The 14,846-nt window shown below is 40.3% G+C and overlaps 1 protein-coding gene across 3 annotated transcripts in view; it reads left to right on the forward strand.

Moving 5' to 3' along the window:
* Nucleotides 1–14,846, forward strand: part of srrm3 (serine/arginine repetitive matrix 3) — a 65,765-nt gene that overhangs the window by 19,949 nt on the left and 30,970 nt on the right. For all 3 annotated transcript variants that reach the window (XR_006845272.1, XR_006845273.1, XM_046411431.1), the window contains exon 2: nt 14,446–14,753. Coding sequence is in view for 1 of the 3 variants with exons in the window: in XM_046411431.1 (XP_046267387.1) it covers nt 14,458–14,753 (296 nt within the window). In the remaining 2 variants the exon portion in view is untranslated. The remainder of the gene's footprint in view (nt 1–14,445; nt 14,754–14,846) is intronic.

Here is a 14,846-nt window from a genome sequence, read left to right on the forward strand (position 1 = left end):
CATTTTTCAAGTTTTTCAAAAGCACATGTAACTTATATTTTGAAACTCACTTTGTTTGTGGGAAACCCTTCACATTTCCATTTCCGGAAGGAAGATGTCAAAGACATTGTGATGCTGATGGAGAAGGTACGTCAGAAATGTGATGCACCGAAAATTACGTCTGTTTGTAACCAACTTAAAAGTGCGTTTAGATATCTAAATATTTTTAACTTGTGAGAAATTGAGCAAGAGCAGCACGTGGTGCAATGGTTAGCACTGTCGCCTCACAGCAAGAGGGTTCCAGATTCCTGGTCTGGGCCCTTCTGCGTGGAGTTTGCCTGTGTGGGTTTTCTCTGGGTACTCCGGCTTCCTCCCACAATCCCAAAAACATGCACATTAGGTTAATTGGCTACTCTACATTGCCCCTAGGTGTGAGTGTGTGCGTATGTGTCTGTCTCTGTGTGTCAGCCCTGAGACTGACCGGTGACCAGTCCAGGGTGAACCCCGCCTCTCGCCCGTAGTCAGCTGGGACAGGCTTCAGCCCACCTGCAGCCCTGACGGATAAAGTGGGTATAGAAAATGGATGGATAGAGAATGCATTTGAAAGTGGTCAGCAGAAATTTTAAGCATGTGTGATTTGTAATTAAGGAGTTTAAAGTTGCAAACAGGATGGTAAACAAAGTAATTTGGGCTACACATGTCCAATATGCTGATCAAGGAGGCCTGACTAATGAATCATACAGCTCTCATTCTAATTAGCTCGTTGCTGCTGCATTCTTTCTCACTGCTGTACTTCAGCTCACAATTCTCTCAGGCTTCTTTGTTTAAAAAAAATCTTCCAATTAAGAGGAAATGCATATTCAGCTTGTTGGAAAGAAGCATTAGTGCTATCCTTCTATAGTAGCATCCTCCTCCTGTCATGGTCTTCCTGTGTGTAGCTGTATTCATCTTACTGGCTTGTCTCACTCTCATCTAATTAACCAGCTATGGAGGCAGAGCGACTAGCACTTCACACGCTTTAGTTCTGACAATCACTGACGGGCATTGTGGAAACTGTTCCTGTCAGTATAACTCCAATAGTACTGCAAAGAGCATCAAATCTTGTTGTCTGAAGGTGTTTCATTGGAAAAGATTGTTCACTCTCTCCCTTTGAAAAATCTTTTTCATAAACTGTCCATCCATAAATTGCTCCATCCCTGTAGCAAGCTCAACCCATATTTTCTTTTCATTGTTCTCATTCATGTGTGGTCTTTGTCTCATTCAGCATGAATTCTCTTTATCTGGAGCAGTTTGGTTATAATACAGTATGTCATGCTTGTTCAGCTTTGTATATATATCCAGTAGGTCTACTGATCCTCAGCCACGATGACTCTGACCTAACCAATACCCACTTTTATCTCCATCTCTCTCCTTTTTTGTGTTAAGCCATCCTCACATGAAAGTTGAGAAAGAGAAAACTGCATCTGATTTGTGTGCAGGCTCATGGCTGCAGAGCCCTGGGCTGACTGACTGTGAATGCCATGACTCAGAATGTTCATGCCTTGTATGAAGTCTGATTCATCCATTGAGCGGGCCACCGGTGTCCAAAGGGGGATCTGTGCGTGCTCCTAATGAAATGAATGGCATTTCAGTAATTACTGGATTGCAGGATTAAATCAATCTTCATAGATGGCACCAATGTGAAAGCTCATTTAAGCTTGATAGATTCATTGCTATGATTAGAAAAAGCATTGTTAATTTAACATACCTTAAAACTAAAAAACAAATTGTATATTTTCCTTATCTCCTACTTACTAAAGATGCACGATTTTTGTTTTTTGATGGGGAGCTACTCTGATGAGTTTTTTCCTGTTGACCTTGAGGAAAGAACTTTTTAAAACTTCTTTCAAAAGCATCCTGAGTACCATTAAATGTTTGAAAAGAAAATCATTTGATTTGCAGGTGTACTGCCGTGTAGGCACTGCAGCTTAACATTCATTATTTTAGTACTATAGCAACCAGTGCAAACAATTTAATGTCTGAGCAGTAGAAAAAGCGCACAGCAGAAATCAATAGCTAGCAGCACGCACAAAGCATAATTATGGCTATTATTATAACTTTTAATGCGAGTGCAGTGATACATGATGAAGACGCTGTCACCAGATACATCAAGTGAGTGCTGTAGTCAGTTCTTTGAATTGCCTCTTTATTACCGTAGTCTTTTTGTTTTTTGACAACAATAGAGATATTTTCTTTCATCTTAAAATGTCTGCAGCACTGGTGACATTTCTGTCTGTTGTTAAACGGCGTGCAGTCGGTCTTGTCTAACCTAACCACTGTTTTTTTTTTCTCTTTCCACCTTTTTTCCACCACTATTTTAAGTCACAGCCGTGGAACATACTTTATACTGGAGGATTCACTGTTGTCCATTATAAGCCCTATTGCTAAATGTGACAGTGCCTTCTGTAAATGTAGTATATGCAGGGATTTGTTGGAGGGGTAATAGGATAGCTTTGAGGACACATAAATGGTTTGGTCCACCCCAAATTCCTGCATTCTGTGAAAAGAAAAATAAAACGAAACTTCGTAGTAACACCATAGGAGGTTGTTATCTACTGTCATAATTCTGTGTTTTGTTATGTTTAGTTTTGATTACTGATTATGCCCTCAAGTTACTCCAGATGTTGAAGTCAGGGCTTTAACAGGCATATAATGTAGTTTTACGCTCTTTAATCTAACTTTCATTTACTTTGTCACGACAACACCGAACACATCAGTCTATAAATGTCAGAACCACTCAAGATACTTTTGTATATATTTTGATTAATTTTCCTGTAGTGCATTTTAGATCTAACATTACACAACATGTATTTAATGGCTATTACTAAGGCTTGTAAACGTCTGATTAGTCAGTGTAGGAGATAGTGGCACATATGGACATGGTACACAAGGCTGTAGCTATAAATAAGAATGTGGCATGTCAGTCAATATGCCAAATCTTATAAGGACTGAAATACATTGTTGGCTTTGCTCCATCTGGAATCATATGCTACAAGGCAGAAGCAGATGTGTTTATTACCATCTTCTTCTGCACGGAACTGGAGCAGTGGACGCGTCTGTCGTCAACTGCAACTAAGAGACATAGACCCAGATCTGATTGCTTCTCTTACATTTAAAACCTTTAGAAGTGACTGGATATGAATTTATTCTCAGTTTTCATCTGTGCCTTAGACTGAAATGGATTTACTACTTCCTGAGATCCAACAGGCCATTTTAGCCATGCTAGAGACTTCAGTCAGTCAGTCGGTGGTTCTGAAATGTGTCTGTAGTGATTTAAAATCAAAAAATGACTAGACCTTTGTTATATATTTTGTTACATTGTGTACATTATCCCAAATATCCCCAAATATGTTCATAACCGGAAATCCATCATTTTATTCAAGGAAGCGTTTCACAGGGTCACCTGTTGCAATAACATAAATATAACTGTAAAACATTACTTTGTCTGTGAACATATCTGCCTAAGTCACATAAGATATTAGTTGTTTACATAAGTTGTTGTTTAATAATGAAGACAATAACTCCAGTGATCCCATCGTAATTACTTCTTTCATTTTTATTGAGAAACCTTTAGTGTCACTTTGGGCCAATGCTTTGGTTTATAACCAAATACTTTCAAAGGAGCACTGTGCCCAAGTACAGCCACGCAAAGCTGTAAACAAATGTTTTATTATTCAAGGTGTTAAGACTACAGCTGAGCAACAAATTTGCTCTTTTCATTTTGATATTCACTTTTGTATTTGACAGGCGACCTGAAACTGAATAGTTAGTAGCATTTAAAATTAAGGAAGCAAAAGCCCTCTTACAAGACATTTTACCATGTCAGTAAACTTGCCACAGTTGCAGCTCATATACTCTGTTTACATTCTGTTACTTTCTCAAAAATGTACTTTACAGTTTGACACAGTGCAAGAGACCTGCATGATTTGGGTGCAAAGTAGTTCGTCTAAATAGATACAATGTAAAATGGCTCTGAGAGTCAATAAACCATCTCAGAGCATCCTTTTACATCCCAGCTGTTATCATTTCAGATGGAAAAGAGCTTTTTGAAGCAACCAAGAAGCAAAACCAATAAACCACTGACAGCCAGGTTTCTTTTGGCATTGTGCCTCATCTGTCCTTGCTTCTCTCCTGTCAGTGTGTGGGGGGGATTGTTATATATCATTCACTTAATTAGCTGCAAGCTTGTACGGTGTTTTGAACTTTCATGCCTCTTGGGTTATTATGTTAACCGCTATTAAAGTTTTTAAAAAATGTGAAAAGTTGGAAACAGAGATAAGTAAGATATGACCTGATGTTGATTAGTTCATCATGCTGATCTCTATAGCTCAGTTTGCGCTGATGAATGAGAAATGCCATGAATGATTTTCTTTCAATTTTCAGCAATCAGTTACAGAAAAAAAACAAACAAAAACGGATGTTAGCTTTTAGAAACTAATAACAAAATCTTTTGGTTCATTCACCCAGAGCTAAATGATAGAGTGCCTGAATCCCCTGTGTAATTAACCAGAGGATTGAGCAGCTTGCATGATTTTTGTTACTCATAAATCTATGCTACAGCATTTGAGGGCTGCTGGCTGCTGGTGATTACAATCCTGGAAAGGTGTAGGCAGCAAACCTGTATTTAGAATCAGCCCTTTGGCTGCTCTGAGCAAAACAATTCCTCTGTAAACTCCTGACAAGTTTTATTCCTGTGAGAAATGAAAAGGGGAATTGTCTGAAAGTTGGGGAGATTTCGTTGTTGTTGTTGTTTTGCTATGATTGGTGGGAAGGTGGTTGTTATACGGGATGAAAATCGGTGCTGAATTTGGCAGAAGTGAAGATGGTTTTGTGCACATGTCTCAGAGGCATGTCCATGCAGTCCAGGGGGTGATTGCACTCAGGGAATGAACGTCTGCCGGTAACTGACAGGCATCACTCTATATCAGGAAGCTGATCGCTCCGCGCTCCAGAGTGCTGTGTCAATTAAAGAGCGGCAGCGCAGGCAGGTGGAAAAGAGGACAGCCTCATTTCTGTGCTGCAGCAGTCTTCAGATTGGCTTCAGATTGCTGCAGGCACTGACTCTATTCAACCAACTCTCCCTTTGACTGGCTCAATCACCAGTACGCAGCAGGCAGGTGGATAAGAGAGAGATTTCATCTATATCAACAGTGTGTCTTCTGATAGCTTCAAAGCATACACTGTTAAAACATGATTAAATAGGTAGAGTCCTGTGGAATATTGTAGGAATTCTTCACTGTGGTCTGAAATAGCTGACTTGAATCTCACTCACAGAGACCACCTGTGATGATAATACATTTGTGTTTGTGTTTTCTGAACCCTACATGCACCTGCCGTAGGATGTTCGTGCTATAATCCTGGCCACTCCTCAGCAACGCTTTGAGGAGGAACCTCTGCCACTTTTAAGCAGCCCTTCACCAAAGCACTCTGGTTGTACTAACTTTTTAAATTAGACTTTACTTTGAAGCTGACTGCGCAACAGATGTTACAAGTGCTCCAGCGAGAGCCAGAAGTTGAGGTTCATTTTGATCATTAACATACCAGTTAGTGATGATTTCATGGAACTATTTATGGGTAAGTAATTGTAGCTGATGGGTTTTATGAAATTATGAGTTCAGTGCTTGGGGAATAATAGCCCAGAAAGAGGAAAATATGGGAAATAATGACGTTGGGAGATCAGTTGACTGCATGCACAGAAACATTCGCTGTCATGGCAGTGGGCTAATTCAAGCCGAGCATGTCTGCTGGACGTTTGATAAATTCTATAATGGATCTTGGGTTTGGATGGAGGGTGCATGGGGGAGGCTAATCTCCAGATGGCTCTCTGACCTTCTCAGAATGAGAGACAGAGAGGGAAAGAGGGCATAGTTTAGGAAATTGCTCTTATCTTTGTTCTTGAATAGAAGATGATTTCTCTTTTTATTTCTTTCTGTCTTTCTTTTTGGTTTAAATTCAACTTTTCAATTTCTGCTGCCCTCTAAATAAAATGTGTCACAGAGAGAAGTTTGACTGAAGTTTTGCGAACATCGTTTCTTCCCTCTTGGATTAACTTGGACTTTGGAAAAAAACAGAAAGTTAATTGGTTTATTCTCAATATGCAATAAGACAACAAATTTAGTTTGGAAGGAGATTTTCGACATCATACAGTATTTTGTTGTAGCTAGACTTTCAGTTCACCCTGTGGCAGTGTCAGGAAAGCAGCCAGTGGATGAAATTTGATGCCATACATTCACTCAAGCAGTGTACTGAAGTCCAACTTTGAGACACTTGTCCTTGAGTATTTTCATTTTCTGGTACTTTATACCTCTGCTTTACCAGAAGCAAATATTGTGCCCTTTATTCCACTACATTTGTTTGACTAGTTACTTTGCAGTTTTAGTTTAATAATATAAAATCTAATCAACAAATTCTTATGCACTATTATACATTTAAGATAAAACATTTTTGAGCTACCCAGCTGATAAACTATTAGTGAGTGATGAACACATTAATGCATCAGTAATAATTGAGTAATATAATAAACACTGCTCTGAAATATGCCATTGTGCATGATGAATACTTTTATTTTTGCTCGTATATTTTGATGCTATTACATAAGTAAAAACTTAAATGTCTGATTTTATTTGTAACAGAGTATTCCTGCACTGTGATATTGTTACTTTTACTTAAGCACAAGACCTGAGCACTTCTTCAACCTGTGACTGACTTCAGACCTCTGCTTTGTTGACTTAAACAACACCGAAGCTTAAAGTTGTGGGCCAAAAACTAAGGTAGATAACAAAACCTGAAATACAACTTAAGATGTATCTGCTTAGTAAGCAAGAACGCATGACAGAGGCTGAATCCACAAATACACTATGCTGAAATGATATCTGAAAAAAAAAAACGATTTTTCAATTTATTTAAGTTGTCGGCCCATCCATGTCTTTGAGAGGAAAAGTCACATTCCACTTTTAATGAGATCTGCTCTCTTTTATGTAAATTGTACTGCAGGGACTGATGGGTTATTATTCTGTAACTGAAGTACCTGCATAGTGAAGGCTGAGTGTGAGAGGCTAAAGAGAAATCATGCATTCCATACATTATAATTCCATTTCAAAATCTGGTGCCTATATTATCCACAATGCTACTCGACTCCACAGCTTGGTCAGAGACTCTGCTATAATAGTTATACTAGAAGCAGCTGCATTATTCATTTATTTGTTTATTTATTTTCCTCAAGACAGTTTCACTTAGTCCCGCCCTAGCATGCTGTGATTGGCTGGTACTCAGTGTTTGGCGAGAAGGTTTTCATTCTTGACTTCAAAGCCTTTAACATCCGTACAAGGAAGGAAGGTTTTTGAAACCAGTTATTTGTAGATGTGCCAGTTGTTGACTTATTATTCTCATTTTCTGTAAGCTATTTTCACTTTTCATGTTGTCACAGTTTGGTTTGGTTCAACCAATTGATTGATTACATTCAGGACAAGATCATGGTTTGGGTTAGGATAGACCCTTCACGCTTGCTCAGAGGCGATGAGTACCAGCCAATCTTGGCACTTTAGTACTAATCAGTCCCAGAATATTGGAGTAGGACTAGGCAATACTGAACTGGGGTAAAAATGAAATGAAATATTATAAAATAACGCATAGCAGCTAACGTAGCCTTGAGATGCTAAACTCAAGCAGAGATGAGGAGCAGTTAGACATCTGGTATACTAATTTCTTACTGTTGTGTACATTTGTTGCATCAGCTTTTTTAAAATAATGACATTTTGCCCAGGACTACCCCTGAAGATTGGAGAGATAATTAAAGATAATTTGGAATCAGTTCCATCTTCATTTGAATTTTACTCAGTGCTGTGCAGAGGAAGATGTGTTGTGTACCGACAAGCAGGGACTGACTCAGGCACGCAGTCCTGAGCCCGTCTCTCCCCTGCCAGCGACCTTACTAATCGCATCAGAGGTAGTCCTATGCTAATCATTTCTCCCCTGAGACCCTGCACATGGCAACACCGTGGAGTTTATGAGCTTGAGCAGACTGAATATAGTTGTGCTCTGAGCCAGCTGGAAAAGATGCAAATGTGCTGAAGAGCCGAGGAGAGATTTTAAAAAAGCATATTTTGATTTCTGAGGAGCAAAGCAGGGCAAACTGTTAGAAGCCATGTTCTGAGGTCGAACTTGTATCAACCCACAGCTGAACTGTGTGCCAGGATGAGCCCAGATGTCACCTCATAGACAGCGTGCCTGTCTTCCTCTGAGGTGACTCGCGGTATTCTCTCGTTGTTGAAAATGGGACAGGAGTGGTTTATTTCTGTCGCACTCTGTCTCTGAGGTTGCCAAGGATGTTTCTCCACCGAAGGCCAAAATTTTTCAGCCGCCTTCTCACCTCACTCTGGATCTGTCTCTCATTAGAAAGGTCTACTTCTAAATGATGCATAAAGCAGCTCTTACTAGTAGCTCTACACATGAAAGTTTTTGCAGAGCTCTGCATCAGACAGAAGAGGTATTTGCACTTCCAAATGCTATCACTGGAATTCTTGAGCACAGCAGCATCACCCATCCTCCAGCAGTCACTCCCTCCTCTGCTCCTGCTCTCTTTCTTTGGCCCTCATAGAGTACAAATCTCTCTCAACTGCAGTTGAAGCTGCCTTCTTACGGTTGTGTTTCATTCTGTGCTGCAGCTCCCAAAACACCAACAGAAGAATAAGTGAAGCACTTAACAGAAACTACTCATACTCTGTCTAACCTCATGTCTCTTTAATAAATTCAGCTGAATGGTGGGCTGTGCCCGTGCATGAATTTACCAAGTCAGAGCAGCTGCTGTCTGAAAATGTGCCAATGTCTCAACTGAATTCTATTTCTCTTTTAGTATTTAGCGTGGTCCCATTGTGACAAGGTTAATTCACAAGCACAAGTGGCAGAGTTTTAGTAAACAGTAGTAAATAATAAATTAGATGCCTCAGAAGTTTTGATTCCTAGTTTAAAGTTGAGACAAGGTCACTGGGCATGACTGTTTCGTCCATGTTTTATATTCTTCCCTTTTTTCTCTTACCATTCCGCAGACCTCTGCTGCTCATTTTGTATGCACTTTCCATCTAACTATGATTACAAAAAAATAGAGAGAGAGAAAGAAAAATTTGAGACTACTTGTTTCTCGGCACCCAGCAAGAATCCATCGTGCCTGGAATGAAGACAGCCAACCTTGGTTGAGCTTAGCTAAACACATCCACTGGGTGCCAAAGTGCTAAAAACAAAACACAAGCTTCCAGCCAAGGGGCAGATTATTTTGAAGGAAAGGTGTGATGGAAAGCTAGAGATAGGAGACAGATGGAGAGGGGGAACTTAAGCGAGTGCTGTCAGTGAAAAGACATGCAGTCGGGTTTTGCTAAGACATATGCTCACACAGTATATCCAGAAGATCACAGAATGGGTGGTGGTAGTGGGAGGCGGGGGTCTTTTTTAGAGACAGTCAGCCAGGATGTTTTTTCAACTTCTCTCTGCCTGTCTCAGTCAAGGTCAAGCCCCCTGTTACTGCCACCCTGCAATCATGGTCGAGGTGCAGCCACTGCTGAGTGAGATCCAATCACTGGAGCCTTTGTGAGCAACACAGAGTGACCTTGCGTGCTATAAGAGAGGGGTGAATGGTCAGCCAGAGAGAGAGAGTTGGCTTTTAGAGAGTAAAGTGGCTCCAAGAAGACCAGTCCCACCTCTCCACTTTTCTCTCTTGACAGTGGCAGGAGAAATGGAATCCCGTTAAACAAGCCACAGATTTTCTAAGGCACATAATAAATAGAAGCACGCTGTTGTCTTTGTGTATTTTTGCACTCTATTTCATTAACATCAATAGATTTTAGTAAAGCATCAAAATATTTTATCATATATTATTCTAATCTTGAATATATCTTATATAATGTATTATTATTTTTCACATGCTTATATTGTGGTTATAATATATAAATTCTTTACCTATACCTATATCTCTGTCTGTCTATCTATCTATCTGTCCATGTGGCAACAGAACAGACAGAAAGAACAATGCTTTCCCAACTCTCACCAAGTGGGCTTTTTGCTTAAACCGAACCAGTCCTAAGCGAAGCATTGTCACAGCAAAAATGGAAATTAAAATATGGAATAAACGCAAAGTTTAGACATGTGAAACAAAGTTTCAACATATTCATGGTTTGCAGAAATGGCAGTGTTTATTTTGGCAATTGATGTGATGTTAGGTGTTGGATGATACAAATCAGTACTGTATGAAAAAAAATTCCCCGCTTGCAGTCAAGTGCAGACTATAGTCAGCTACTACCCACAGAACCCGATTTGTTATTTACAGCTAGATTTATCGCAGAATGAAAGATGCACATACAGAATCTGTTCACTCTCTTCTAGTAATGAATACCAGACTAAATTTACAGATGGCCATACATATGTTCTGTACTGAAAGTGCCCTGCTGCGTAGATTTACCTTATAAAAAACCTGCAATATGTTCATATATTCAGATACAGAAAACATACTGTATGAAAAACAAGCTGCACATTTTCTACCAGCTCAGATGGACTTAATGGTGAATTAATGATGCCAAATGACTAATCTATCCTCTGAGTGATCCGATTAACAGTGATTGTAACAACATCATCATTATTACTATTATTAAAAATGTGTTTCCACATTTTACGTCCACTCATGTTACACAAATGTTAGGAGTTAGGTGCCTTGAGTTAAACAGTTGTTGGCGCTAATTCTTCTTTCAATCATTTGCCAGTAACCACTGCAGACAGTGCTCACAACGACAGGACATAATTAAAAGATTCCCAGTAAACTTTTACTGACGGAGACCCATGTGGGAAACGTGATGGAAATATTATGAAAGCCAAGACAGATGTCAACACAGTTCATGCTGAACTACAGATGTCAGTTTCGTGGTGGCGCTGGAGAGATCGCATCATTACAAACAGGAAATTGTTGACCTGCTTTTTGCTTTTAATTCTCTCAGTCTGGGAGCTTCTGAGGTTAATTCCTTGTGTAAATTTACTTCTAATGAAGTAGGCACTCAACAAGTAATTTATCCATCCAAAGAAGCACACAGGCAAAATAATCAAATATCCCAACAGATTGCAGCTCAAAGGAGCTACAGAGTATAGAAGCAACAATGTCATTTAGTTTAGATAATGATATATTTAGATAAAATTCCCCATGGAAAAAATAAAATCACTATAATCACACTGTGGCTCAAGTCCAGGCAATCAGCTCTCTAATGTCTCATTAGCCTAATTGAACGTTAAATTCTTAATGAGACTGATATTTTTCACTGCGTGGCCACGGTGAATATTATCCTCATTAACTTAGCCCTGAGTGCGTGATCCATATGCTGTATGCATCAGATGAGTCAGCTCTGCGTGGGCACATTGAGAGCTCATGATGCTTATTTGAAAACCCTTCAACATTAAGTGAGGTCCTCACAACCACTATGAGTTGCTATTATTTTAAACTACTGGCTTGTATATGGTGCGATGTCAGCAGAAGATGGTCTGCACTCCTGACGCAGCAGGAGCATTTGAGCAAACAGCACAGGAAACCACAGGCAAAGGTTAAGAACAGACGAGAAACTTTTTCTTTTACTCGATGGAGAGAAGAGATGAGCTGATGGCTTTTGTTTCTATCACCAATCTGTATCTTTGCTGCAAAATAGAGTATTGAATGTTAAAGAGCCCACGTTATTTATAATAACTGATGGTGATGGTGCATGTGGCTAAACAACGTCACTTAGCATAATGACTAATTACAAACTGTGTTTGTTGGGATTTGATGGTCCTGCACGCCCTCGCAATAATAGCAGAATAGGTCGGTGCAACCATTAATACAACAGCTCCAGATAACCTTCTGTCCCTGGAGAACTCACACACAATTAACTGTGTGCTCTGTCGCCTTATCAGCTAACTGACAACTCTCCCTTTCTGCTCTGATTTTTCTCATTACACAATTAAGTGATTTAGTTGTCTTAACTTGAAAGAGAACAGATTTCTTGTGCAACACCCCCCGAGAACACAAGGAAAGTCATGCATTAGTATAATGAGATGGCTCGCTATTTACAGCACGGTTTAACACAGACTGGAGCTTGGGACGCAGCTTTTCACTCCAATATCTGGTGATGTAGAGAATTTCATTTGAGGTGGGAAGATCCACTTTTTCAGAGGATATCCTTATTTTATCTAATTTCACTACTGCCAAATTTCAACCAACTTCTTGTGGCAAAATGGGGGTTGTTACAAGGAATGACCCAATGACTAAGACATGATGTCTAGCACAAATGGGATTAGCAATGGTCCTTCCCTGTGGCCCAAAGATCTAGACCCGAAGAGTCCAGCTCAAGCTTTCACAGCCACTGTCCAACTGGACTAAGTAAAGCAGACAGGAAACAGGAAGAGCAAGCCATTATTTCTGTTCTGACATTTCTGCTGAATGGCTTGTATTTCTGCTCAAAAACAAGGTCATGTTGATCGACTTGGTACTTTGTGTTCTTCCCTTCTACCTGAATGCCATTTGAAAAACTAGGGAGTGCTTTTCTCCCTTGAAACTTCAACAGAGTTGATTTGTGACAAGCAAATGCAAATGAGAGATTTCTGTCATGGAATATCAAGAGCTGATTTACTGTATAATAGATTCAGCGATGATGCCTCCTGCTGTCCTGCCACCTGTTCTGTCAGCCGAGAGCCGTGTCGCTACGCACAGATCCATGGCTCGTTTACCAGATCGCAGCGCTTCAAAAACAAGCACATGCCCATTAACCAGTCAAAGACTTCCAGAACCAGCTTCAGTAGAGACAACCGCCTGCCTTCAAGCTGCTTGCATGCTCACAACGATAAGGTGAAGTAAATCGGAATGAGATGCGAGTGTAGTTCTGGAGGTTTCGGTGTCATCCTGTCTCCACTCCTCCATGTGTGGCAGTGATGAAGTGCCTCAGCTGGGCTCTTTTGGCTGCTTACCTGAAAAATGAAGCCATTAGTTGTTAAGGGAGAGGGCCGGTACTAGGCAGCCAAGGCTCATGGGTACGTGAAGGTCTGCATGTTCTACAGTGGCCTCAACAGGACAATCCATCTTAATCAGAGCTCAGTCCGTTCCGCACTTGTACCAGACGACTTTTTATTCACCAAAATGACAAGCTCATCATTTTATTGGTAAACGAGCTAGAAACAGAAAGGTCAAGCAAGTCATTCAATGTTAATACAATAATATCAGTCACGTTATATTAAAGACGAATCGATTCTTTCCACATTCTTCTCTGTCGTCTGTTTTGTTGGTAGAGACTTCTGTGTTATAGGTGCCCAAATTAAGTGAATACCACCAGTGATATTGTCAGAAAATGATTTTTAATAAGCTTGCTTTTGTAGGCCTGCTTAATGGAATACAACATGACTCTGCTATAAATCAGAACCGGCTGCAACACATCAGCACACAGTCTGGAGGGAATAGTATTTCCATACATATGAGCCACAGCATAAAATGGCTTGTGTTTAATAACACTATGTTGCATCTATACCTCAGTACAGTCAAGGATAATGTGATTTGTACATAACATATTCCCCAATAATAGTACATAGTAGAATAAACAGATGCATTTTAAAGATGCTGTTTTATTTATTATTATTATTTATGTTTTTTTTTTTTTTTTTGATCGGCCTTCCGTGTGGGTGCTTTTCAGTGTGTGCTCGGCCACCAGAGCACCCATGTGATTGGCTTCTGTTCTTGACCTACTGCATGTCTTCCACTGTCTTCCTCCTCTAGCTCTCATGCTGTGTATATGGCACAACATATATGACTTTCTGCTTCGATTTGGCTCCAGGAGAGCATCAAAGTAGATTTTATCTCTGATTCTCTCCCCACTGACCAGCCTCTACACACCACTGTGCTGTTGACTCACAAAGCAGAAGCTGCTGCCAGTGCTGTCGCTGGCAATGTATGTCTAGACGTACTCAGGATCCAAAGTTTGTGTGTGCTCGAGTGCACAGCATGTTGATGTATATGAATGTGAGGGGTACTGCTCAGTGCAGACAGAAGCACTGCAGCCTGTCCACAGGTATTAACATCTCAGCTCACCTTTTAGTGTCTATTGTCGTGTCTCTGAAATCTGGGTTTGTGTCACTTGGCAGTTTTGTGGTTGTCAGACAGGGGTTCAGGGACCTTAAAGAGACTTGAGTGGGCTCTACACTGTTTTCAAAGTGAGAAATAATTTTGTATTATATTGTGTGTTACTGAATGCATGATGTGTAAAAGAATTATACACTCTTAACACCATTAACAGTGCATTAAATCAGTAATAATTCACATGAGAAGCACTGGGAAGATTAGAAACTAAATTGTGAACATGAAATGAAACTTCTGTAAGACTCCACTGGTCTACCTGGTGTTCATCTGACACTTTCTCTCCATCATCTGTGTCTCCACAGAGTTCAGTAATCATGTATGATGCTGCAAGAGTGCCATCTCCTAAGGATGGTGCAAACGGCATGGCCCAGCCCGTGGTCCCCGGAGTAGGAGCAGGAACAGCTGCAGGACCAGGAGGGGGGCCGACACCGAGTGCAGCCCTACAAACTAAAGCTGAAGAAGGACATCCAGACATAGAAGAGGAAGAGGAGGAGCCCACAGCAGAGCCTGTCCTGGTGAAAAAACCACACAGAGAGATTCTGGATCATGAGAGGAAGAGGAGGGTAGAACTCAAATGTATGGAGCTCCAGGAGATGATGGAAGAGCAAGGGTAAGTGGAAACATTGACTGCAATATGCTGGGCCTCATGCAAGAACAGTTCTCACAATACTTAAGGTAGCTACAACCAGTGTATCAGTAATAT

This window comes from Scatophagus argus, chromosome 14 (genome assembly GCF_020382885.2).
Source record: "Scatophagus argus isolate fScaArg1 chromosome 14, fScaArg1.pri, whole genome shotgun sequence".
NCBI classification, from domain to species: Eukaryota; Metazoa; Chordata; class Actinopteri; family Scatophagidae; genus Scatophagus; species Scatophagus argus.